We start from the raw sequence: 25,093 nt of genomic DNA, 5'->3' as shown, positions 1-25,093 counted from the left end.
GATGCATGCAAAGAAGATAAAATGTGTTGTGTGCTAGGACTGGTGTAAGCCTTGTTAGTGTTAGGAATCGGTCCTCGGTGAGGTCAAGATCCCTGCTGTGACGTAGCGTGAGGTCCTGTATGCATCCCCATCTCACCAGTTCGGCTAGGGGCGGCCGAACTAGGGATAGAAGTGTGCGGTGTAGGGGGCGATGAATACTGCCCCGTCAGACCGGTCATATGATCGGTCTAACCGACTGCACCGGTCTGACCAGTCGACTGGACTGGTTGGACCGATGGCGCGTGAATTGTAGATGGAGGTGGTGTTTGCCCTGGGAACGAGTTCAGTGGCATTCCATAGAATTGATCTTGGGTAGCATATACACCAGCCGAATTCATTTCTGGAAAATAAGTGCCACCCTCGACACTTTTACCCTTTTTTAGCGCCACAATCTCATCATTAAGCCCAGCAAAAGTCTCTCCAGCGGCTACTTGTGCAGTAGATATTTTCGAATCTACCATGAGAGAGAATTGCTTGACTAACTGAGAGGGGTCCATAGGAAGTACCTCAACCTTGTCTTCGTTCAACTTGAAGGACGGCACACTCCTTGAATCCATGAAGGAATTGCTCCTTCAAGTGCTCTTCAGTGATGAGGTAGGCCTGGCGCTCGTCGTCTGCGAGCTCCTCCATGGTCGCCTTGATGATGTTGACTTCACTGACTATAGCTTTCTCAGAGGAGACCATCTTGTTGGAGATTTAGATTAGATCGGTTTTAAAACAGATTAATCTGATCCCCAGCAGAGTCGCCAAAAAGTGTGTTGACACAAATTAGCGCCAAACACACTTGAATACGCTAGCACACGCCAATGATCGTCAAAACTATCAACACCAGCAAAACCTTGGGCAGTCCGGTCTGACCGGTGCCGCCGACCAGTCTGACCGGTGCATGCAGGGGTTCACTAGAAACCTAGAACAGCGTGCTCAGAAGGGACCCCGTCGGAGATCATGAACGTAGGGTTGCTCGGAGGTCGGCAGGCCACTCAAAACATCTTCAAATGCTGTAGAGACGAAGGAAGAAAGCAATATAGGGTTGGAAAAGGCTAATGTTTAGGAGACAAAAAGTAATGCGATATTTTGATTGATTCGATTGGGAATAACCTCAATCAGCCTTAGCCTTTATATTTATAGGTCAGGGAAGACGTACCCCTTCAGAAGTAGGATTACAAAAGGACTCTTTACAAAAATCCTAACTCTACTCGGACTGTACAGACCAGACCGGTTTGACCGGTCGGCCTCGGCAGGTGCCAAATTTGCCTGTCAACAATATTATTATTATTTGCACACCTAGGTGATGAGTACATGTCGTATCGCATGTTTGGTGAGGGTGCCAATTCAGACAATGTTCATGAAGATCCATATGACTTAATTTACCAGAACCTGCCAGCCAGACATAAATTGAGGAATGTTCTTGACTGCCGATACTGTGGTGCAAACAGATTTCAATAGCCCCTCGGATTTTGTTGCAGAAAAGGCAAGATACATATACACATACCAGAGGTTCCTACTGAAATAAAAAGATTGTTCAGAAGTCAAGTGCATGATGATGCAAAATATTTCCGAAAACATATACGGTACTTCAACTCTCATTTCTCCTTCACAAGTCTTGGAGTTACACTTGATCGTAGAGTTAGCACTGCAAAAGGGATGGGTATTTATACATTTCGAGTTAAAAGGAGGATTGTACCATCGAATGGATCACTTGGTGCCAGGTTCCCAAGGTCAAAGGCATTTGCAGCTATACTTTTATGATACGGAAGATCATACATTGGCACATAGATCAAAACAGTCCCCTGACCTAGATATCAACATCATCCAAAATATCCTACAGATAGTACAGGATAATCCATATGTTCAGACTTTCAATAGAGTTTGTTCTATTCCCAACTTGGATGACTACTGTATTGAGATAAACACAGATGTCACACCTGACCAACGAAGATATAATGCACCAACCGCATCACAAGTTGTTGCTATTTGGATGGAAGGGAATGATCCACAAAGAAGTTTTGATAGGAGTGTGCTTGTATATGCCAGAGGGGACCAGCCAAGGTATATTAAAGCATATCATGGTTGCTATGACCCATTGTCCTATCCTATGTACCACCCTAGAGGGGAGATCGGGTGGAACCAATTGATGCCATTGTTGATGCTCACTAACGACTCATTTCAAGCATCATCTTGAGCCTAAAATCATGAGAATAAAGTCTATACCTACATATGTTATCCAGAAAGAGCCAATTCCACGTTTTCTCTTAGAAATATTGCTATATTGGAATTCAGGCAGAAATGCAGCTAAAACATGCTTCAAGCGTCAAGATACAAACCCGACCATCAGAGCAAGCCATCAGCTCCTGCATGAGCGTATGAAAGACGAGCGTCAAGACTAGTGGTAGGAGTTATTGCTAACGAATTCCACAAAGTGTTGGTGTACATTTGTGTGCAGGTTACTCATGCTTGGAAATGAGAGGAGAATGCACCCTAAAAGCAAGGTGACACGTCATTGATTCGAGGCAACAAATTATTCTTGATGAATCAGACGCGTTCACGAGGATCTACGGGGCCACCAGAGCTACCAAATCGACTCAAGACAAGCCCAAACCCATATATATGACACGGGGGGCACTTAGTAGCCATCTGACTGAAGACCGGGCCAAACGGGCCCAACCCACGGTCGGCCGACAAACATGAACGGTCAACCATGTGGTGGCGGCCCATGGGCCCCACCGACTCTCAGTGACACGTGGCATCTCATGGTTGGTGCTCCACGGCGGTTTGGCTTATTCCCCAGGCGAGATGAGGGTGATTCCCTCCTATAAATATAAGGGGAGGGGCTCTAAATGAAGACACCACAACATCTTGTTTTGAGTTCTCAATTGAGTGAGAGTTGTCTTAGGGCGTTTTAGGAGTAGAGGTACTCAGGAGGGGCGCCGGTAATGGCGCTCTTCTCCAAATTGTATCTCTACGAGAGTGAGGGAGATAGTCAGGGGAAGTGCCAGGTTTGTCGGCACTCTTCTCCGCTTGTACCTCGACGGATGCTTATTCGGTTGTAAGTATTCGAGACTTTCTTATCAAGAATTAGAGTTTAGATTGCAAGTTATCATCTCTGCCTTGTATAAGTTGATGTGTATGCTTAGAGAGTAGCATTTGACTCTAGAGTTGGGCTCCGGATAGAAAAGGATAACCCTAATCGCCTCTAGAGTTAGTAGGGAATAGTGTAGACGTGGTGTAGCTGGACTATACCACTCAGTTGTCTGATAGTCCCACGGTTTGTAGAGGTAGCCGGTAGGTGGTGACAGCCCAGTTCGAGCCCTAGTAATCCTCCATGTTCGGATATCAGATAGAGCACGTATTATTGGAGCTATCGGCTTGTATAAGCCGGTCGAAACCAGTAGCTCAAACTATAACGGCGACGTGATCTCTTCTTCTGAACATAGATTCTAGATCTTAGAAAGTCCTATCTGTCATATCCTCCTACACCAGTGTGCGTGTCCTTGGATGAGCCTGAACCCGTAGATTGTGTACTCACGTTCCCCAGTTGATACGATACCCTGGAATACTCTTGGGTGAAAGCTACAGCGGTATCCGTACGCTTGCGGATTTTATTCGTGATGTTACAAAGTACCAACAAGCTTTCTGGCATCGTTACCGGGGAATGGCAGCTACATTATCTTCGGACTCAGTCATCCTCGTATCTTTTTCATTTTCTTCAATTCTACCTTTACCCCTGCTACCCATGCAGCAGCCATCCTTTTCACGGCTCTCTAACCCCAAGGGCAAGTTCTGGAAGCCATCATCCTCATCGAATCGATTTCTTTCGGCAAGCGCTGAACCCCGCCCTGCCTTCAAAGCCATGGTTCGAAATCGACCCTTCTCTGGAGCGATTAGTGAAGATCCTTGCGATCATTTGAAAGTGTTCGAGGAACTGTGTTCGAGATTGGTAATCCCAGGCATGACACAGGAGGCCTTGCGGTGGAAGTTGTTTCCTTTCTCTCTCACAGAGAGGGTGTAGCAATAGAACACCCGCACAATAGGAAGTATGTGCGGTAATTGGAAAGAGCTTCGAGCTGACTTTTTGTCACTCGTTCTCTCGCGATAAACGCATAAACTCCCTACCGATAGATATCCTTGACTTCAAACAATTAGAGAAGGAGTCCATAGGTGCAGCTTGGGCTAGATTCTTGTGCCTTTTGGCATCCAGCCCAGACTTGTCTCTACCCAAGGATGTATCATTGAACATCTTCTGCTCGTGTTTAGGCATGAAATCTACCCTGAACCTCGACATCGCTGCTAGAGGTTCGTTTGCTCAGATAACTCCAATGGAAGGAAGAGAGATCTTAGATATTCTCACGCCCGACCCAGGAACACCAGGGGAAGAAGAAATTCGACCTTCGAAGTCCTGTTTTCGATTCGAGGATGCACCTTTACGAAACGTCCAAAACATCTTGAATCATCTTAGGCATGAGGAGCCTATGAAATCGATGTGTGTTTATGAGACCCTCGATATAATTTCCCATCGTACACCCATAATGGATTGGCCAAAGGAGGCAAAGCGTGTTTCCGAAGCAATTTGGATTAGCCCAACCTCTGTAATGTAACACCCTAATTTAAATTTCAGCATTAAATAATAAATTGAGTTTATTTAATTTTCTAAGGTTTATTATGATTAGCCTTGCATTTAATTAATTTTTATTTCACAAGTAATTAAAATTTATTTTAGGTTAACTTGTTTGTGCATTCATGCTGGTGCATGGTTTTCATTTTGCTTGAGTGGATAGGCTTGAATTCAAATTTATTTGAATTCAAATAGGTTTAGTTTGGTATGAAATAGGAAATAGAAAAGGAAAAGAAATCAAAACCAGCATCCCACCTCCTCCTCCTTACCAGCCCAGCCCGTTCTGCCCCCGCGGCCCGTTTCCCCGCGCTCAGCCCGGTTCGCCTCGCCTTAGCCACGCGCGCGCTCCCTCAAACTGACACATGGGCCCCACCCGTCAGCTAGCCCAGCGCCCCGCGTCCGCACGCGCCGCGCCCCGCTCGGTGCCTGTCACGCCGGCCCTGCATGTCAGCGCACCCGACCACCACCCTGCGCGCATCACCCCCTTCCTCTCTCTGACAGAGCAGCCCCGCATGTCAGCTTCTCCTTCCCTTTTCATCCCTGTCGCGCAAACGGCTGCCATGATCCTCGCCGAGGATTCCGCCGCGATTTTCCCAAGCCCACACGCCGAGATCCCCGGAACCCTCCTTAAGTGGCCGTGACCCTCTGCGCCCTCCTCCCATCCCGCAGCCGTCGTACCAAACCCTAGCCACCCCACTGCCTTGCCCCGCCGCGCAGCACCCTCTGCTCCGCCGTGCTCTCACCACCCACAGCACCCCAGTCTCCAAGAGCCACCGCAGAAGCTCCACCCGAGCACCAGGAGCGACCCTGCGGCCACAATCCTTGACCACATCACCTGCAGCGGCCGGAATTGTGCCGGACGCCGCCGCAGGTAAGTCGGCCCACCGCCCCGATTTCCTCGCCGCCGGTAACCCTTACCTCGTCCTGACCCCTGGTACACCTTCGCAGCACATCGCCGCACCTGCCTGTGGAGATCCAGGCATCCGGAGGACCACTGCAGCACCCCGTCCGCGAGCTCTGCCTCCGCTCCGCCACTGGTCAACGTCGCCATCGACCCTGCCCGGCCGTCCAGCCCGCTCTGCACCTCGGTGAGCATCAGCGTCCCCTCCTGACCGTTTTGCACACTCAATCCAGCTCCGGAATGGCCTGCACGCCGCACGCTGGCGAGCACCGCCGCGCAGACCCGCCACCACCACTGCGCACGCCGCTCCGAGCCTTCCCTAGCCCTGCTAAGGCCATAGGTGGATTATGCATGGCGTGTAGTCCATCCTAGACCCAAAGCCCGGTCGATTTGAGCCCGGGAACACCCAAAACACCGAAGTCCGGCGAGTTCCCAAGTCGCGCCACCGCGGGAATTGGTTCCCCGGCGAGCTCCACCGCCGCCCCTGCGCCCAGTTAGGTCCGAGCCGTTCGATCTGAGACCGACGCTCGAGATTAGATCCAATCCAGATCGGGTCCGGATCGTCAGATCCAAAACCGATGGCCCAGATTAGAAGATACCCCTTCGGCCTAGCCTTTTTGCTAAAGAGCCCTCAGACTTCTGCGAAATAAACCCGCAGTCCATTCTAGTTGAAAAATAATTCCATATAGGCCCTGTTTTTAGCATTTAGGCCCCTGCATTTTCCAGAAATAGAAGCCGCCGTCCACCCCTGGCAGTTTTACGTGCTAACCCCTGCAGCTACGGTTTAATCATGTTTAGGTCCCTAGTTTTTGCACAGAAGCCCCTGGAATCCCTGTTTTCTTGCAGTTTAGCCCCTGGACCTTGTTTTAGCCCTAGTTTTCGCGTTCTAGCTCCGTTTTAGGTGTTCTTTATGTCCACACGATCGTTGTATGTATTGTTTTTATGTATTTTTGTACTATTTCTTAGTGTTTGCCTTTGTTTGCATGTATGTGTATGTGCTGGACTTGTTTTAGCGTTGCGATCGTGAGTAGACGTTGATTAGTGGAAGGAGTACCAGGAGCCAGCTTCCGCTGGACACTTTGAGCAGCAGGAGCACTTTGAGGAAGGCAAGTATAACATGAACACCACCTATCACTTTTAAATACATTTTCATACTGCATTTTAATATTGTATGCCTATAAGGATTTCCTAGCCACATTTATCCTTTATATATCCCTTGGGTTGCATTTTGGTTAGTTGTGCTAGGTGCCGCGCTATAACACACTTGGTCCTTTTTAATTAATTTGATTAATGGTATATACAACTTAATTCTGAGAGTGGCCCTCTATGTTCTATGCTTGAGTGGCTCACGTCTCGTTAAAAATTGGTTTTTCTAGAAACTTGGTTTAGGGGGCCAGCACGGTGCTTAGTGCTTGGTTGGCCACTCTCCATAAGGACCGGTTCATAGAGCGACAACCTGGGACAACAGCGCTACCACAAGACTGGAATGGGATGGTCTTGGTTTACTAATTAGGTCTTTTTGGTTTGGAGTAACTTACCTGCGAGGCAAGGGTGGTAAGCTTCTATGGCCCTCGTACTGAGTGGCCTCGTCTGTGCTACGTGTCTTGACGCCCACTAGACCTGCTCCATCATCGCCGATCCAACCCTCGCGGTTACTCCTTACCAACGAGATTCTTTGTAACGGCCTCGTAGTGTGCTTGCTAGCCATCTCACCTAAGGAAGTGTGACAAACAACTAGCGTAGCTCACGACTTGTGGGTAAAGATGTGCAACCTCTGCAGAGTGTAAAACTGGTATACTAGCCGTGCTCACGGTTATGAGCGGCCCAGATCCTCCTTTTGATTAGTGGGGTTATCTTCCTTTGATTAGGGGGGGGTTCCCCGGGTGGCTTGGTTTGGTTTGGTTTGGTTTGGTTCTCAGTAGTTCATAATTTAATTTTGATTAATTACTATGTAACTGGGTTATGGTAATTTCATCAACTTGTAGTAATTAGCTTTAATAAAATTTTGCCAAGATTAAAAGCTAATGCAGTTGAGTCAGCCAACCTTAGAGCCTCATAGTTTTTGTTATACTTTTGAGTACAAGTTGTGTACTCACTCTTGCCTACTCTACCCTTTTCCTCTTGTTCTCTTTGGGGACACCCTACTGCTGCTCAGTTCCCGGCGACGCGGAGGAGTTCACCCGGAGCTACTAGGAGTATGAGGACTTCTAGGCGTTCGTCTCCTAGTCGACGTCCCTGTGGCGCCCAGCTTCCGAGGGTTCCGTACCTGTTTTACGCTTTCGCATACTTTGTATCAGACATTTTGTCATTTATGTAATAAATAACATTCGTACTCGCTTTATTATATCTTTTTACGTGATATGTGCTGTGATATACTGTTCATTCTATTGTATATACGTGTGACTTGATCCTGGCACGTATATGATTGCTCGGTTTATGTCCTTTTATAAACTGGGTGTTACATGCAACTATCACTTGTTCTATGAAGGGAAATATCGTAGAAGCTCTTCATGACCCTGTTGCTGAGGTTTGCATCATACCTGAGTGCCTCTTGGATACTCTTGTGGGTAACAAACCTCTAACCCCAACCGACAAGTACTTTAAAAGTCCATCCGGATTGTACTTTGAATGTCAGGGGATTGCAATGGACGTGCCTATCACCATAGACAAAATCAAGGAGCATTTAGAATTTCACATCTACGATATCCTTGATTTTTATCTTCTCCTAGGCCTCCCACTAGAAAAACTTCTGGCACCTCATGGGAGCCTAGATGAAAAGCTTAGGGAAAGCGACTCGGCCACTACTACTCCTCGTTTAGAAAATCTTTTGGCAAAGCCTCTTCCCAAGCAAAATCTACTCAAGACGATGGTGCATACAACTCCGTTCCAATCATCCGAGCCCGTATTCTTGGAAGATGCAGAATCCTCTAAAGAATACGACTCGGAGGGTAACCTTCACTCTTGTGAAGATGAACGTTCATCATCACCCTTGACCGAGTTTGAGCCTCTTTCCGCTGGCCTAGAATATGTTGTTCTCGACCATGATCGAGAATCAACATCAACCATTCACTATGAATCTCTTGAGATGGAGAATCAATGGGCCATGGAATTTTGTGAGGCGTCAACTCTAGAGTCCGAAGAAAAGGGTTCCACAAATGAGCACGGGAGTTTCACTCTTGAGATGCCACAAAAATAGTGCTCATTCAATACTACTCCAGAGTCAGGCATGCTTAGTGCACCGTGCACACACGAGGACTACAACCAACTCAAGGTCCTCTTTTGCAAAATTTTCAGAAGGTTGGTTGTAGATGTATATGTTTATTGTAAATATTGTAGATTTCGTGGGTGCTGTTGATGGTCCTTAAGTCAAAAATAAAGCCGTCAACTCCTGCATCTTTTCTTAACATTCAAACCATCAAAAGTAGTTATAGGGATTATTGCTAACCATTTCCTCAAGTTTTGGTGATTCTTGGATTGCAGGCACCCATACACGGAATAAGACAAAAGCATATAAAATATGCAACATAAATGCACATAATATCTAATCCTGCATCACACTTAGAAAGAAGGGCCCACAAGTCAGAGAAAACCAATGAACAAAGCCTGGCACCGGCGTAATACTCAAGAGGGCCCACCTAACAGTCACTCATCCAAAGGCGGCCAGGTGGGGCCGGCTGAACCCCTGGTTCGGCCAAACCTGGACGGGTTCCCAGCCCCCTCAGCCTTGGAAGGAAGGTCGCCACCGCCATCCCAACGTCGGTTATCAATGTTCTCGTGCTTATCTCAACCAGAAACGACCTCTTCACACTATATAAGGGCCTCCACACACCCTCTCAATGGATCCATTCTCTCTCATTCTCATACGCAAGGAGGAAAAGTAGTAGTAGTGCTCCACTTGTATCATTAGAGTAGGGAGTGTGCGAGGTTGAGGATCGTAGAAGAGCCGGACGTGTCGGCCTCTCTTCATCTTGTACTTCGACGGATACGAGTATTTGAGTAAGTATCCGGAGTTCATCTTCTGTTAAGTTCTTGGTTTAGTATTCTTAAGTTATTCTTTCATTTACGGGTTCATCGTCCGTTCTCGTAACGGATACTCTAGTAGAGGGCCCCTGATAAAGACGAGTAAACCCTGCGCAACGCTAGAGTAAGTAATCGAAGGCGTAAGAGTGGTGTTTAGGCTCTAGATTATCTTTTGTTTTCCTCGTGCTCCACAGTATTGCGGGGTAGACCGTGGGTGGTGATAGCCCCGTCAGTCCGCTATGAAGTTGCTTCGTGGTTAGTGCACTCCCCTGTCCGGGTACGGCGTAGAGCAACAAGCCGGAGGACCCTAACATACCTGGGTCAGACCGGTGCCCGAAGTAAACGAGTGACAAACCTAAGTCTACCTTACCTTAATTCTTATCCTTAGATAAACCACACAACCCGAAGCTCTCCTACTTCTCATTCTCCCGGGTTATTCTAGCTAGAAGATCAGTGCACCTCTGTTCCCAGTGAAATTAGAATACCCTGAATACTCTCCGGGTGAAGTGCTACAATGGTATCTTTCGTGCACTTGCGGATCTTATCTGTGAACATCAAGAAATACCAACAAGTATTTCTGGCGCCATTGCCGAGGAACGGTTGCTGTAGTTATCTTCGAACCTAGTTGCTCGTGCGTCTTTTCTTTTATCTTTTATTTTCTTTTTGTCCTTATTCCATGGACACCCTTTCTATCCACCAACTCTCTGCTCCCTCGGGCGAGTTCTTAGAGCCACCACAGTCATCCAAGCCAATCACAGCTTCTGGCTTTGAACTTCACCCTGGCTTCATAGCCATGGTTTGGGAACAACCCTTCTCAGGATATGAGCTTGAAAATCCTTACCACCACCTACGAGAGTTCGAGCAGATGTGCTCTTGCTTGTCAATTGCAAGCATGGCACAAGAAACAATTTGGTGGAAGTTGTTTCCTTTCTCCCTTGCTGAGAAAGCAAAACTATGGTACACCCATAACATAGGAAAGGTAAACGGAGAATGGGAAGAATTGCGAAATAGGTTTTGTCTTGCATTCTTTCCCATTTCTCGCATCGCTTCCCTACAAAAAGAAATCCTCGACTTTTGTCAGGATGAGAAGGAAACCCTTGGTACAACCTGGGCTAGATTCACACAGCTTACACATGCCAGCCTAGACTTGTCCATTCCCGACCATGTGCTGCTTCAACATTTCTAGTTGGGGCTGAATAATGAAACAGCCCAACAGCTTGATATCACTGCTGGGGGATCTTTTGCCTACAAAACCACGTCCGAAGGGATGGCACTCTTGGATCGTATCCTAGAGAACACTTCCTTCACAGAACCTCTCCCAGTAGTTGCACCTTCAATCCAGGAAGAAGCTCTGGTAGCTGAGTCCATGCATTCCCTAACTACCCATGATGACTCACCAGCCAAACCTTCTCCCAAACCAGAAGACCCAGAGGAGGAAGAAATCCTTCCTCCAGAATTCCCATTCAATATTGAGGAGCATATACTCTAAGACTTTGGCAACACCACATTATATCCCCTCCAGAAAAGGCCACCAGTCCCTCTAAACCCTCCAAGTAGTCTCGATAAGGTTTTCCTTAAAGAGACCATAAAGAGGGTAGCCGCTGTCATGAATAGCGAATGGATACAAGAAGGGGAGACTTCATCTGAAATAATTCAATTTCACGCCCCCTCCTTGACCATGCCATGTTTCATAGAAGGGACTGCAGTCACAGCATTTTACAATCTCACGGTTGGGGTGAACATCATTTCTGCCTCTTTCGCTTCCGATCACTCGGGTGAAAGACGTGTTACTCCAACCACGAAATTCCTTAGAACCGGACCACGCTGCATTATAAAAGGGATTGGGATTATGCACGATGTTCCAATTTGACACATGAAAACGGAGATCGCTCTAGACTTTCATGTCTTCGAAGTCCAAGACTTCGACATCCTCATAGGGCATCCCGTAGAAAAGCTTTTCCAAGATATTTCTACTCTAGGGAAACTAGAAGTATCTCTTGGGGGAAGATCTTACACCTTGCCCATCGGCCAAAGCACGAACTCCTTGGCCAAACCAGCTCCCCAAGAAGAACCATTCAAGGAAGTGTTGGCGGTCATGCCCGTTGATACCTCTAAACCCTCCTTAGAGCAAGACGCTGAGCTGTTCATCCAGGAGGAGGATGACTTCGAGGAAACCCTTGAACTACCCATTCATGAACAGCCAACACGTCCTTTTATAGAGCTAAAGCCTCATCCCACTAGCCCGCACTTTGATTATCCTGATCATAATCAGGATACAACCATGATCTTCCACGATGAACCTCTTGAGACAGAGAACCCTTGGGCCAGGGAATCTGCAAAGGCACTATCTCTGGAGTGTGAAGAAAACGGTTCTATAGACGAGCATGGCAGCTTCATCCTGGAATCACCAAAACCATGCTCTTTTAGCACCTCTCCAGAGTCAGCCACTTGTTGCGCCACGAATGCCTTCACGAGCTGCAACCTCCTTATAGCACTCTCTAGAAAAACTTTTAGAAGGATGGTTGTAGATGCCTTTGTTTATCGTAAACATTGTAAATTTCGTGGTTGCGCCATCGCACTAACCTTGCAGCTTAAGCACGATCGACGGATGGTGGTGAAGGCGGGGGTTACATCACCAATTGATAGCTGCTGGAAGAAGCCCCCATGGTCAAGCTCGTGACCTTAAACGAAGCGCTGCCGGGAGACAGCCCAGATTATCAAAAAGAAAAAAAGGAGGAGTATATATAGTATATAAAAAAACTCCTTCTTTATAATAAGCATGAACATGTTTTCAATCTAGTATGCACCTTTGGGTATTCTTGGCCCTAACCAATGCAGGTTAAGATTGAGAAGAACAGGGGACATACGATGACCGGAAACATGGGAGCTGCATCAACACTTTGGTACATCTGTGATGGAGCACATTCTGAAGAAGGCACCAACACCGCACACTTGATTTAGTGTCGTACGACGCAAAAGTCCAAGTGTGGGGGAGATTGGTAAATCACCCTGCAATAAGATCCATTCGTACCAAGGTTGGTATTAGCCTGCTCTTCTAAAGAAAAATAAAAAAATGAAATGAAGAAAAAGAAGGGAAACAAAAAAAGAAGAAGAAGAGAGTGAGTAAAAAAAAAAGAAGAAAAAAGAAGAAAAAAAGGAGAGAGAAAAAAGGGGTATATATATAAAAGGGGTGTGAGAAAGGAAGGAAGTGAGAGTGAGCCAGCTAGCTCAAAGGTTGTCTTGTGTGCACACCTTCAATCTGTGGCATTACACTTCAGCATAAAAACATTTCACCGCCTGCTCCACCCAACCTTACTCTCGTGCGCTGGCAAAGCCTTGCCATAACTCTCATCCGCTGCCAGCTTTGCATAGCATCACTAGCAGCCCCAATGCACGCAAAGAAGAGGAATGTTCCTCTTATGATCCGGGGCTTTGCTACTCCACATCGTTCGGCACATGCTCATATGTAAAGAAAGGAGACGTACCTTGCACCTCCAATCCCAAAGCATTGTGCCAACGGATCATGCCACCAAGGTCAATGATTTCTACACGCTGGCTATGTGTACAACCTAGCCTTGTTATTCGCCTGAGTAGGGATGGTCTGAGTGCTCTCCTCCGCTTCAAGCTCACATCAAAGGGAGGAATCGTCAACAACCATATGCTACCATGCCACCAATGCAGCAACTCCATGACTTCCATCCATATATGCTACTGGTAAGTATGCTCAGGTATGTGCTAAGGTAAGTCAATGTTCATCAATCCTTCACTCTTATTTATCTCCTTTTGAGCATAGCTTGATTTTACAAGATGCATACAACTTTTGCCTATTTTTTGGTATGCTCTGGTTTAAGCCTCATGATTAGGATCTTTAATCAAATGAGACTTTGTGTCAAATTTGATTAATGACCCATCAGAGTTCATACTTTCATAGGCATTGGATGTATATATTTTGCGGACTAACCCCTGCAGGCCAGATTTCAAACAGATGGGAAGTCCTGAAGCTAAATTCATACTGGAGGTAAACCAAGGCTCGAGATGTACTTCAAAAGAAAAAAATGCACAACGTACAAAGGAGGCACAAATCACCTTTCAAGGTGCACTGTGAGTATTTTGCCAAAATGCCCCGTTACGCTCATGCAGTTTTATCCCAGCCTTGTTTAAGTTTTTCTAAAAAAAATAAAAATAAAAATAGGTGAACAACAATAAATACCCTTTGAAAAAAAAAGTATATCTCTCTCTTGAAAAAAATGATGAAATAAAATAGTGGCAAAACAATATGGGATCCATGGCTTTTGAACCTCCAAATCTGATTTTTCCTTAAAGCATAGATGTGAACAAGTAATCTCAAGGCAAAGATGAAATCCATTCAAAAACTTCTTTAAACATGCCTCGAGTATTTGTTGTCTACTAACCTTTTGCAGGGAATAAAAAAGAAAACAACCAAGGAGTAGCATGCAGCAACCAAATACTCATACAACACTCCCTAGTTCCATGGAGGACCGGTGCACGAGGTACTAAGCAGAACAAAGTGCAAAGCTTTGCTTCACGAAGCTTAGCTATTGCATTATCGTTCATGCTAGGTAAGTTCTTTCAGGTATGTAATCCCATAACTCATGCATCCTCAAGTCATGCTTCCACCTTGCTAAGTTACCCATCACGCCTAGCTTGCCATGAAAAAAACATAGAGGCAATAAAATAAAAAAAATAGAATATAACTAAAAAACAAAATAAAAGAAATTTAGACTTCTTCAAAATTTAATAAAAGTTTAGACTCCCCGGTGTTTTCAATCGGTAGAGTCCTTGCTTGTTTCCACTTTTGTTTTGTTGAATAAAAGCATGTACAAGAATAAGTGTAGGGGGAGATCTCTCAAAAGCACAAGGAGCAAACTCACTTGAGATCTCTCCCCAACATCACACGACACCGATAGACTAGCTCCAAGCAACATGCCTAAGACAGGACCTAGCAGGCCAACTAAAGGGTCGGCTGGCCCCCCGAGGCCCGCCAAACTCCTAAGGAGGCCTGTACAGCCCTTCTTCATCCATCACACTGGTTTTCTCTACTAAACTCACACATCCCTATTCAAATAAATTCTGATCTAACACGGAAGAGTTCTCATTCATTACCGATCACTATAGAACCGGTATCCATACAATTCCCGCCGTATGTACAATGTTAAGCATACGCTATGAAAACAGCGTATTGACTGAATACCGTCGTAGACAGGAAATTAAATTCCAATTCTAAGACCTTTACTCCCAATATAATCAACCGATGGTTGGTATATTGGTAGCAGCTCAAGTAGGCCACTGCTTGAGCTCAGCGTTCGGCTCACATCACTGACGGGAAGGTCAGACTCCCTCAGCTGACTGGGGATACTTACCGTGCTTGCCTTCACGTAGGTGCGTCATTATAAAATTTAAGTACTGAATTGAAATGCTGAAAGTAATGTGCTGGAAATCAATCATATCATATAAGCCACCTTGACCATACCCTTAATTCTTTAGGGCTTTACGTTCTAGACTCTTCCTTAATCATCCAACGCAATTTTTTTGTAAACTTCATATTTTGAAGTCAAGTTTTAAGGGTTTGTTGTTAGAAAATCTTGTTGTAGTTCTGGTATGCTGCTTATTTAGCTCTGATACCAGATGTGGTGGAACCACCCCAAAATAAACCGTCTTGAGTGCGCTAACCATCATCGCTAGGCAACTCTAATCCATGTTAAACCTGGATCGAACAAGCAACAACTCACATGAAGGCGAGCCCAGAGATTACAATAACACGCATTTCATACATCACAGTCTTGCAGCGAAACTTTAAAATTATTACAACCCAGTGCTGAAATTAAGACATGTACTACAGAAGTCTTATCTACAACAGTTCATCAGAGTTCATTATTGCAGTGGAAGGATGAAAATACGATAGCTAACGATAATATGATGTCACGATGATGCCTGTACGAGACATCAATCTGTAGACGTAGAGTCAGCGTTAGCTGCAGAAGCAACCCACTCCACAAACCAACCTAGAGGTAAAGCAGTTAAACCAGCAAACATATCTTCAAAAGCAATACCTAAAAATAAAGTCACAAGGCTGAGTATACTAATACTCAGCAAGGCTTACCCGTCAATGAATATAACTTGGTCCACTTAACCAGACATGCAAGGCTTTTTCACTGGAGGAGTTTGTTTTGCCGAAAAAGCATCTAACAGTACATCCTTACTTTTAGATTTTAACTTTCATAATTCTAGTTCAATTAGCCATTCTAGGTATGCATCTATCTCTAATCATCCATGTTGGAAAGCAATTAATCATCCATCCATATTCATCATCATCATTGTTCCACTTCTTACTCTATGTGTCAGAAATGTTAAGCAGTTCCAAACTGTGAGAAGCGGATGATTCAAATCGAGTTTCTTAACCTTACAGGGCAAACCTAACACACACACATGGGGAGCGAAGTCACCCACGCAACTCATCCCCTTTCTTCTCGTGTTGTGGGATAGGCCCACTGCCCTTGACTACAGAGTACGCAGACTCTGTACCCGCATATTAGCTAGATGGAACCGAAGTAAAGATGGTGGGGAGGTATGTCCCACGCCACGGTCCAATTAGGTATTGAGCTTACTGATTACCATATTCTCAGCATGTGGCTAGTACGTTCAAATGCTTAACAAATTTGACCACACACTGCGGCCTTAGCATCATTTCACTACACAGACGGGGCAACTACATCATACCATGGCCCCGCCCGTAAATCTTATAGTTGCAGTATATAACAAGTCAGAACCTATAATCTCGCGAGAGGCAGGAAACCACTCGACTTTTACCGGTCCTAATTAGCAGCGCAACTAATCGAGCTTAACCCTAGGTAGTCAGTACATGAGAACCTAGGATCATGCATCTATGGTTACAATCAACTCCTGGGAACATAAATGCACAGATAAATAAATTACAACATAGATTACATAAACTTGAAAATAATAGGTATTTAAATGCACCGAGGCTTGCCTTCTTGGGCACTGTTAGCCTTAGACTCTTCTGAACGTTGGTTCGGGTCTTTGGCAACTTCAGTTAGACTCAAATTAGCTTCACACTGCTCATTCTCGGACTCGGGAATTAACTCATATGTTCCATCGATGAGAGTGGTCGATTCTATATGAATGCACATGTATGAGTTATTGTAATCATAAAGCTTCAATATTCATTTCACTATAAAGTTGTAGTCCAACAAAACACCAGTTTTGTTACGAAACAAGTTTATTATATTTTCTTGGGCAATTATTTATGGAGTAGTTATTTAACTAACTTAGCTCATAAGGTAATTATGGGTCGTTCCTTATATTTATTATATGTAGAAATGTCATTTTTCTGAACTAATACTAGAATAAATTTGTGACACTTACAACTGAAGTTAGATACAGTTTCTGGTGTTGAGAATTTTACACATGATACTTCTTTGATTAAAGTGCTTGCTGTATAAATTTTAGCTCATTTAATGCAGCAGATAAAACATGAAAATACAACAAACAGCTACTGCAAGAACAAAGATCTATTTTTACAGAACAAATTATGCAGGTACTGATGCTCAAATTTTTACTGAGTGTTTACAATAAGATAAAAAGAATACTATATATTTATCAGAATTTTTCTAAGTGTAAAACAGGAGCAAAAATTTTGACAAACACAACTTACATATAATAAGACTAAAATATATAGAGAGTTCTAGAGCGTTTCTGGGTCTCAAATTTTTACTAGAGCCTACTCTAAGCATGAACATGCTTCAGTAAAATATCATCATTTTTCTACAGAATAATATTTAATATTGCATTTACTTAACTTAGCATATGCATAATTATAAGTGAAACATCCCAAAATTTTTGTGCAGCATTTACGCATTTACAACATGAACAAAATACACATTGTAGATCTAGGATCACAAAAGCATTTATTTATCTTTTGTTCTACAAAGGATTTGGTCCTCAAACTTTACCAGCCGGTTTATCTACTCAAATGTAGCAACTAATAAAAGTTTCATAATTTTCCAAGCTTTATAACTATTTATCATGAATAGCACTATTAAACATCGATTAAATCAAAACCCATAGCTAGTGAGTTGTGATAGCTTTCAAACTTTTACCATATTGTTCTTTTTGTATCAAATGAATACTGGAAAATTTTCATCCAAAAATATTTATTGGAACATCAAGAACAAAATTTAACATTTATTCCTAGCCTAGAACAAGATCCAAGTAAAACTTATAGCTACAATTATTTTCTGAGCCTACAAATTTTACACAGAGTTTAACTTTCGGGTACATAGTTACTGTCCAAAGATCATATGCAGCTCATGTATATAACTCCTAGAACAATTAAGTCTTATTTTATCTAGTTTTAAATCTAGAGCCAAAAATATTGAGAATCAGTTCATGGCCATATTGAGAAAGTTGTAGAGTTTGTTTCACAGATTTTAGAACAATTGAGTTTGCATTTTTTACGATTTTCCTATGAATTGTTATTGAATTTCAAAGTTCACAGCTTTTAATCTAGTCTCTTTTTACAGCCAAACCCGTGAAACGTTTTATTTCCTTATGAATGGGTCCCTGGCCGGAGTTGTGCAGAGGAGGCGGCACTCCTTGCCGGATTCCAGCAAGGGGGAGCCATGGCTGTGAGGGGAAAGAGGCGAGGGAGCATAGGGAGGCCAAGCCGCACCTGCGGAGGCCCTTATTAGGGGCGGAGGCGGTCGGAGGAGGGCTGGCCGCGGGCGCCGGTGGCCGGCGGCACCACTGCTCGCCGGCAGCGGCACTCCAGTGGGGCGGAGAGGGGGTGGCAGGGCTAGGGAGGATCTTGGGGAGGTGGATAAACCGGTTTGGGGGGTCAATTTGGGCGTCGCGCGGGCAGTGGATGGAGGTTCACGGCGAGGCGAGCTCGCCGGCCATGGCGAGGGGGCAGTGGAGCTCTGGGCGAGCAGGGTCGCGGTACAGGGGGCTTGGGCATTTATAGGCATGAAGGGAGGGGAAGGTGAACTCGGACGCGGCACAGCAGAGGGAGGTGTGGCCGGCGACGGACAGGTGCGGCGATGGCCGTCGACAACAGCGCGGGCGGCGTGGCGCGTCGCCAGGCATCAAGGGCGCGTGTCGCGCGAAAGGAGGAGCCAGAGGGGGCGATACCGGGGGCACGAGGTGGGTTTGGTCGGGGGCGCGGCGCGTGGCCGGCCTGGTGGCGACGCCAGCGTACGGCAGTGTCACGGCACCTCCGCGCATGAGGGAAAAACAGAGGGAGGAGAGAGATGAGTTCAGGGGCACTTTCATAAATAATGGGAAAACAGGGTTCCGCTGTAATCTAAGTTTTTCTCCTTGTTCCTGAGGTCAAACGAAAAACTTTTGAATACAAATTTTGTTCAGTTTTTTGAGATCTACAACTTTTATTTCAGCCTTGAGTTCATTTGAGCAAAGGTTTCAAAGTTATTTAATTATTTTCAAAACTATCGATTAAAGGACTTGTCATTTCATGTGACTTTTGTCACTTTTACACCCAGTGTTTAATTAGACATTTGTTAATCTTTTCATGTTGAATATGCCTATAAAATTGCATGTACATGTTCGACTTGATTTCAAAGTTACAAGAACTTCATATATTCATATCGATACTTTCTCTTTTAATTACTAAAGTCATCTTGAGAATTATTTTTTTACTTTTCATTCCCTCTTTTAGACATGATATTTTACTATGAAACTTCTTTTCAAAATTTGAACACCTAGGGTGCCACAAACACAAATGCGTATCACAAGGTATAGCCGATGCAGAAAACAGCGAATCGGCCAAGACAGCCGATTGCACACATGCAGCAATATAAAAGTTACGAATGTGTAACTTAAATAAAGTTGTTTCACGATGCTTGAAACATATCTAAATCGGCTTTATAATATCTTTGATGAACATTGCAAGATTCCACAGCCTATTAGACATATTCCAAGACAGATAAATTCAATAAGAGCTAAAATAATAGGAAAAACCTATAAATCTAGCAAATATCGATAAATTGTGAATCAATCTAGATGAGACAACAGCGATGAGCCCCGAAATCAAAACCTAGATCGAATTCGATAACTTTTGAATAAATCTAAACGAAGCAACAATGATGCGTCGGTTGACTAAAGCTTAGATTTACTCGGTAAACGAAAACTTACCAGCAAATCAAGTCGCTTGAATGTGAGACGTCCTTGATCGGCTCGAAAGAACTCGCAAAAAAGAAAATAGTGAAGTCGCCGACAAAGAAAGTAAATTGCAAGAAAATTATAAAGCTTTGTTTGATTGGATGTGTATCAACCTTCTCAGGTCCCGTACAACTGCTATTATACCCTAAACTAACAAGTCCTAGCCAATAACGGCAAACACATATCTTGACAAAAAAGAAATATATTTCCTAAACAAAACAAACCGAATCGAAACTAGATCGCTGAAATCTGACTGAATCTGGAATATTCTTTTGGCCCATCGGCAACGGTATTATCGGCCGATTCCCATACCGTACGCGTTGGCACCTTCCAAATCGGCAATCTTTCTCCATTTTATTGTTTATATTGACACATGTCAAAAAACGGCGTCAATACATGCCCCCCAGTTTCAAAGTATTATATCTTTTTGCTCCGAAATTTGTTCCAGTCATGATTGCCTTTCCGAACCAACGCCTCAAACAGTGTTCAAACCAGCCCTTGCGTACCTCGTGCTGGCGGCGCATCAAATCTCCGGTCCATTATGCCCCTGGGGGCAAACACTATAAATATCCGATTCCACTATTCCATCTTCTTCTCCATCGGCACCTCTTTCTCTCTCCAAGAACAAATCTACTCTTTCGTCGCCTCCAAGATCTCAAGCTGAGCATTCTCTTTGGAATCAAGTACTTTTGTTCCTTGTTGACGCTCACTAACGATCATTTCCAGGTGTCAACTTGATCAGAAAATCATAAGAGTTTGCATTTCTTACAAGCATCTTTATCCAAATAAATCCCTAAACCACATTTTACCTTCTAGAAAGTGCAAGATGTGTTTTTGAGCTAATATGCAGGATGCAATCACACTTTGGCCCGATATAAAATCACAGAAATTATCAAAGCACCGATTTAGACTCAAATGGACCAAGTGTAGCCCAAGAACCCAGCTCAGACCACTCAAGACAGGCCAAGACCAACGGGGATCAGACAAGGAAGCCCAGGACAACCCACTAGCCAAAGCTGGGGGCCGTTGGTAGCCATGGCCGTCGGCCGACCAGCCCATGGGCCCCACCGCCTTCAGCCAGCTACATGGCGGCCTCCCATTGGCTCCTAACGTCGGTTCTTGGAGGAAGAGACCGTGGCTCCCCCCTATAAATACAAGGGGAGGCGGCGAGAATAGAACACACACACCCCACACTCACCTCTCATCTCAAGCATCTTGTGTACACTACTAGAAAATCAAGGTTATGTAACGGACAAAATCCGTTGCAATATGCCTAAAACTGTTGCAATATGTGTATTTGGAAAGGACTTTTTTTATTAGAAGTGGTGGTGCAAAACTCCGTAGCAATAGGGTTTTTACCACGAGACCACTTTTGCTATTTGGAAAAAAACTTCTGTTGCAACGGAATGAACCGTGGCAATTAACTGAAAAGGCAACGGTTGGTTGGTGGTGATAGAACGTATTGCAACAGCAGATGTCGTTGGCCTAGGTGCAATTTGCAACGCACCAAAGCGTGGTAATAAGGAGTTTTGCAATGGAAAAGGGACGTTGCAAAATGTGTATTGCAACAGACATAAAACGTGGTAATATGTGGTCTTCTGTTGCCATGGTCATAGTTTGGTTGCTACAGGTAGATCCCGCTTTTGCCACGCTACACGGTTCTATTTGCTATAGTCGTTCCTCTATTGCCACTCTGAAAGTTTGGTTGCTATAAGTGTGTAGCGCTATTGCTACTAGAATTGTATGGTTGCTATACGTGGGGACCTCTATTGCCTCTAGTATTGTTCGGTTGCTATAGGAGGCTGCCGATATTGCCACCATATTTGTTTGGTTGCTATAGGTGGGGTGTTGTATTGCCACTACAATTGTTCGGTTGCTATAGGAGGGTACCGATATTGCCACCATATTTGTTTGGTTGCTATAAGTGGGATGTTGTATTGCCACTACAATTGTTCAGTTGCTATAGGAGGGTACCGATATTGCCACCATATTTGTTTGGTTGCTATAGGTGGGCTGTTGTATTGCCACTACAGTTGTTTGGTTGCTATAAGTGGGCAACACTATTGCCACGATTATTGTGCGGTGACTATAGGTGGGCTCTTGTATTGCCACTCAAACGTTGGGTTGCGATAATATGAAGCCCCTATTGCCACGTGGAATGTTTTATGGTGAATTCTATATTGCCACGCTTAACAAGCGGTTGGATATGAATTTTCCACGCACACTTTGTTGGCCAAACAGATAATTGAAAACAATATATGATAATATAATATTTCATTTCACACCCATAACACAATATCCATGGATGAAATACTATCAAATTTAAGAAAACACTGCATTCCCGAAGACATAAAATGTTTAACACAATTGTGCAAGGACATTGTTTGATCTGGTTTGGAGTTGAGCAAAGCCATCACGCAGCCTTCGCGTAGACATTCGATTCCCATCAGTTATCGGTGCACTCAGGTAGTCCTGAAACGAAAGAAAGACATTGTTATTTGCATAATATGAAACTAAACTTGTCAAGTAATTGGTACAGCACTAGTCAGACTGAGAGCATATAACAAAACCTGACACTTTGACAGGTGAAACAGAATAATTAAGCAGAGGAAGGGGGAAGTTTCCTCAACTAGAACCTGTGATTTGCTAACTTGGTCCTTCTTTTTGTTTGCAGATGATCTTTTTCTAGCAGCTAATTGTTCCTTCAGATGTTGCGGACCAATATAAGACGCCCATGTATTCGCTTCTTTGTTTACAGCAGTACTTCTAGTAGTGCGAGTACCAACTGAAGGCTGGTTAGATATGGGTTGAGTTTGCTGCTGCTAAAAAATAAGTTGGAGTGAAAAAATTAGGCTCCATAATTTGTAGTATGAAATGACGCTAAACATTTGATTTGTAATCAGGAATACCTGAGGTAAAGGAGGTGCATCAGTGTTAGTTTGTTCTTCATCTTGTTGAGTAATGTGGGTTGCACCAGACCCTTGTGTAGTTCCATTATTTCCATCATTGTTTGGCTGCAATTATATTTTGGTTAGAATAGAATCCTCGAGGAAGTTTGGAAGTTTAAATTATTGTGCTGTCTACATGTACATATTTCATAAGAGATGCTAATCTGTACTCTCAATTTCTAGTGTTATGAATTTGCAATAAATTTCTAGTATACCTGGTGTAAAGCTTCATTTCCTTGTGCTTCTTTCATCATTGAGAGGAGCTCTTTCTTAAGGGCTTCTTTATCGGCCTCCCTTGCCTTCCTCAGTTCTTCCAACTCCTTCCTATGTTCTTCCTGCAGCGCTTCCATCGCAAGCCTATGCTCTTCCTTTTGGGCTTCAAATTCTTGCATGAAAGTTGCCATTTCCTCCAACTGTTCAGCATCTCGTCGTGCCATGTGGTTGTGTAACTTCCCAAGTGATTCCTCAATGGCTAAGTTTTCCTCATGAATTTGCTGCTCAGTCATGGATCTGTTGTTGAAGTCCTTAAGCAGTAGCTGCCTTCTAGTTGGGTACACATCCATGTATCCATTACCATGCAACCTTTTCTTTTTGGAAGTTGTGACTTCCTGGTATGCTTTCTGGAAAATCAGGTTTCTCTCCACGTTTCTAACGATGTTGCCGTATGAAGCATTCGATTCCCTCTCTGAAATTTTGGCGCTTGCTGTATCCTGCCATTGAAAAGGCACAGATGGATTAAATTGGAGTTGTAATTGCAGTTACCATCTTTGCATCATCAAGTACTAAATGAAATCAAAAAACTTAGTTGGAGCTCACATATATATCCTTTGATGTTTGGTTTGTCCATGACCCATCCTTAGTGTGCGTCATCAACCAAAGGTCCAAATCATTCAGCTCTTCCCCAGTTTCTGGGTCCCTCTGATTTGGCAAGAAATAAAATATCAAACAGTATGCTGCTGTAACATGCATAAACATGTGATTGTCAAGTTATTACCTTCTCGTAACTCAACTGAGAAAAAGGCTTGGAGCCAGCCAGATGTTGTGTCTTTCTAAGAAGCCGATTCTGAGTATTCCTGGCACTTCTAGCCTGCACATTGCGGTGATACGTAAAAATATCAGTGCCCGAAAGCTTTGCTTCCAGTTGAAGTGGTTTTAATTCATAAGAAGAGAGTACATGTCATCAAACCTGGAATTCAGGAGTACCAAAAAACTTCACCAGATAGTGCCACTCTACAGTGTCCAAATCTGTAGGACAATAGTGCATTCTTTCGTCATAGCTGTCATATGCCCGGTACGTGTATTGACACAAAATCGCACAAACACACTCGAATGCGCTAGCACGCGCGAACGATCGTCAAAACGATCAACACCCACGAAACTCTGGGCAGGCCGGTCAGACCGGTGCCGCCGACCGGTCAGACCAGTGCCGCCGACCGGTCAGACCAATTCTTGCAGGGATTCGCTGAAAGCCTAGAACGGCGAGCTCGGGAGGGACCCCGTCGGAGCTCGTCACGCTAGGGTTGCTCTGAAGTCGGCAGGCCACTCAGAATATCTTCAAACGCTATAGAGATGAAGGAAGAAAACAATCTAGGGTTGGAAAAGGCTAGGGTTTGAGAGACAAAAAAAAAAGTAATGCGATTTTTTAGTTGATTCGATTGGGAATAACCTCAATCGGCCTTAGCCTTTATATTTATAGGCTGGAGAAGACGTACCCTTCACGAGTAGGATTACAAAAGGACTCTTTACAAAAACCCTAATTATACTCGGTCTGTACAGACCAGCCCGGTCGGCCTCGGCAGGTGCCAATTTTGGTTGTCAACATATGCCCCCTGCTTTTTAGTGTGTTTACAAGCTAAAAAGCAAATAACAGAAATATGCTATACAATACTAGGGCCTAAAAAATACTGCTAAGGGCGATTTTCACAAATCGGCCATCTTTTCTTCATCGTCTTGCCATACGCTAGGGTGGAATTTCTTCAAGTATCTTCCATTAATAGCTCTAGGTAGTCGATCTCCTTGCAGCGTCTCCATCATGTAAAAATTCCTGAAGATAACTTTAACAACCCTATACGGACCCTCCCAACTTGGCGACCATTTACCATTCTTATTGTTTTTTATCCCAAGAGGTAATATTGTCTTCCAAACTAGATCTCCAACTTGAAAAGATTTACCTTTTATCTTCTTGTTGTAAGCTCTAGCAACCCGAAGCTTGTCTTTTTCAATCTCTTTCAAAGCCTTCATCCGCTTGTCGGTCACCTCATCAATATTATCCATCATTGAATTATAATAATCAACGGCGGAAAGATCGTTTTGATTAGCCAATCTATAAGCGTCCAGATTTATCTCAATTGGTAAAAC

The 25,093-nt window shown here is 44.2% G+C and overlaps 1 protein-coding gene across 1 annotated transcript; it reads right to left on the bottom strand.

Moving 5' to 3' along the window:
- Positions 1 to 546: 546 nt before the first annotated feature.
- Positions 547 to 25,009, bottom strand: LOC120695220 (Golgi integral membrane protein 4-like). The gene is made up of 7 exons (XM_039978516.1): positions 24,907 to 25,009; positions 23,922 to 23,980; positions 23,730 to 23,822; positions 23,552 to 23,653; positions 22,951 to 23,445; positions 22,697 to 22,801; positions 547 to 723 (listed from the first exon to the last, which is right to left on the bottom strand). Exons 1-7 carry the CDS (start codon positions 25,007 to 25,009, stop codon positions 547 to 549), a joined length of 1,134 nt encoding a protein of 377 aa, XP_039834450.1.
- Positions 25,010 to 25,093: the final 84 nt, after the last annotated feature.

The sequence above is a fragment of the Panicum virgatum genome, chromosome 2K (assembly GCF_016808335.1).
Source record: "Panicum virgatum strain AP13 chromosome 2K, P.virgatum_v5, whole genome shotgun sequence".
NCBI classification, from domain to species: Eukaryota; Viridiplantae; Streptophyta; class Magnoliopsida; order Poales; family Poaceae; genus Panicum; species Panicum virgatum.
Note: the sequence above shows the minus strand (reverse complement) of the source record. Positions and strands in the feature narration are given on the sequence as shown.

Excerpts from the sequence above, each read along its gene's own strand:
- LOC120695220 (XM_039978516.1), bottom strand. The coding sequence starts at position 25,009 with ATGGATAATATTGATGAGGTGACCGACAAGCGGATGAAGGCTTTGAAA. Across the intron at positions 23,446-23,551 it reads AAACATCAAAGGATATATAT|GATACAGCAAGCGCCAAAAT; the intron begins GTGAGCTCCAAC and ends TTTCAATGGCAG. Across the intron at positions 724-22,696 it reads ATGCACCTCCTTTACCTCAG|ATGGTCTCCTCTGAGAAAGC; the intron begins GTATTCCTGATT and ends ATCTCCAACAAG.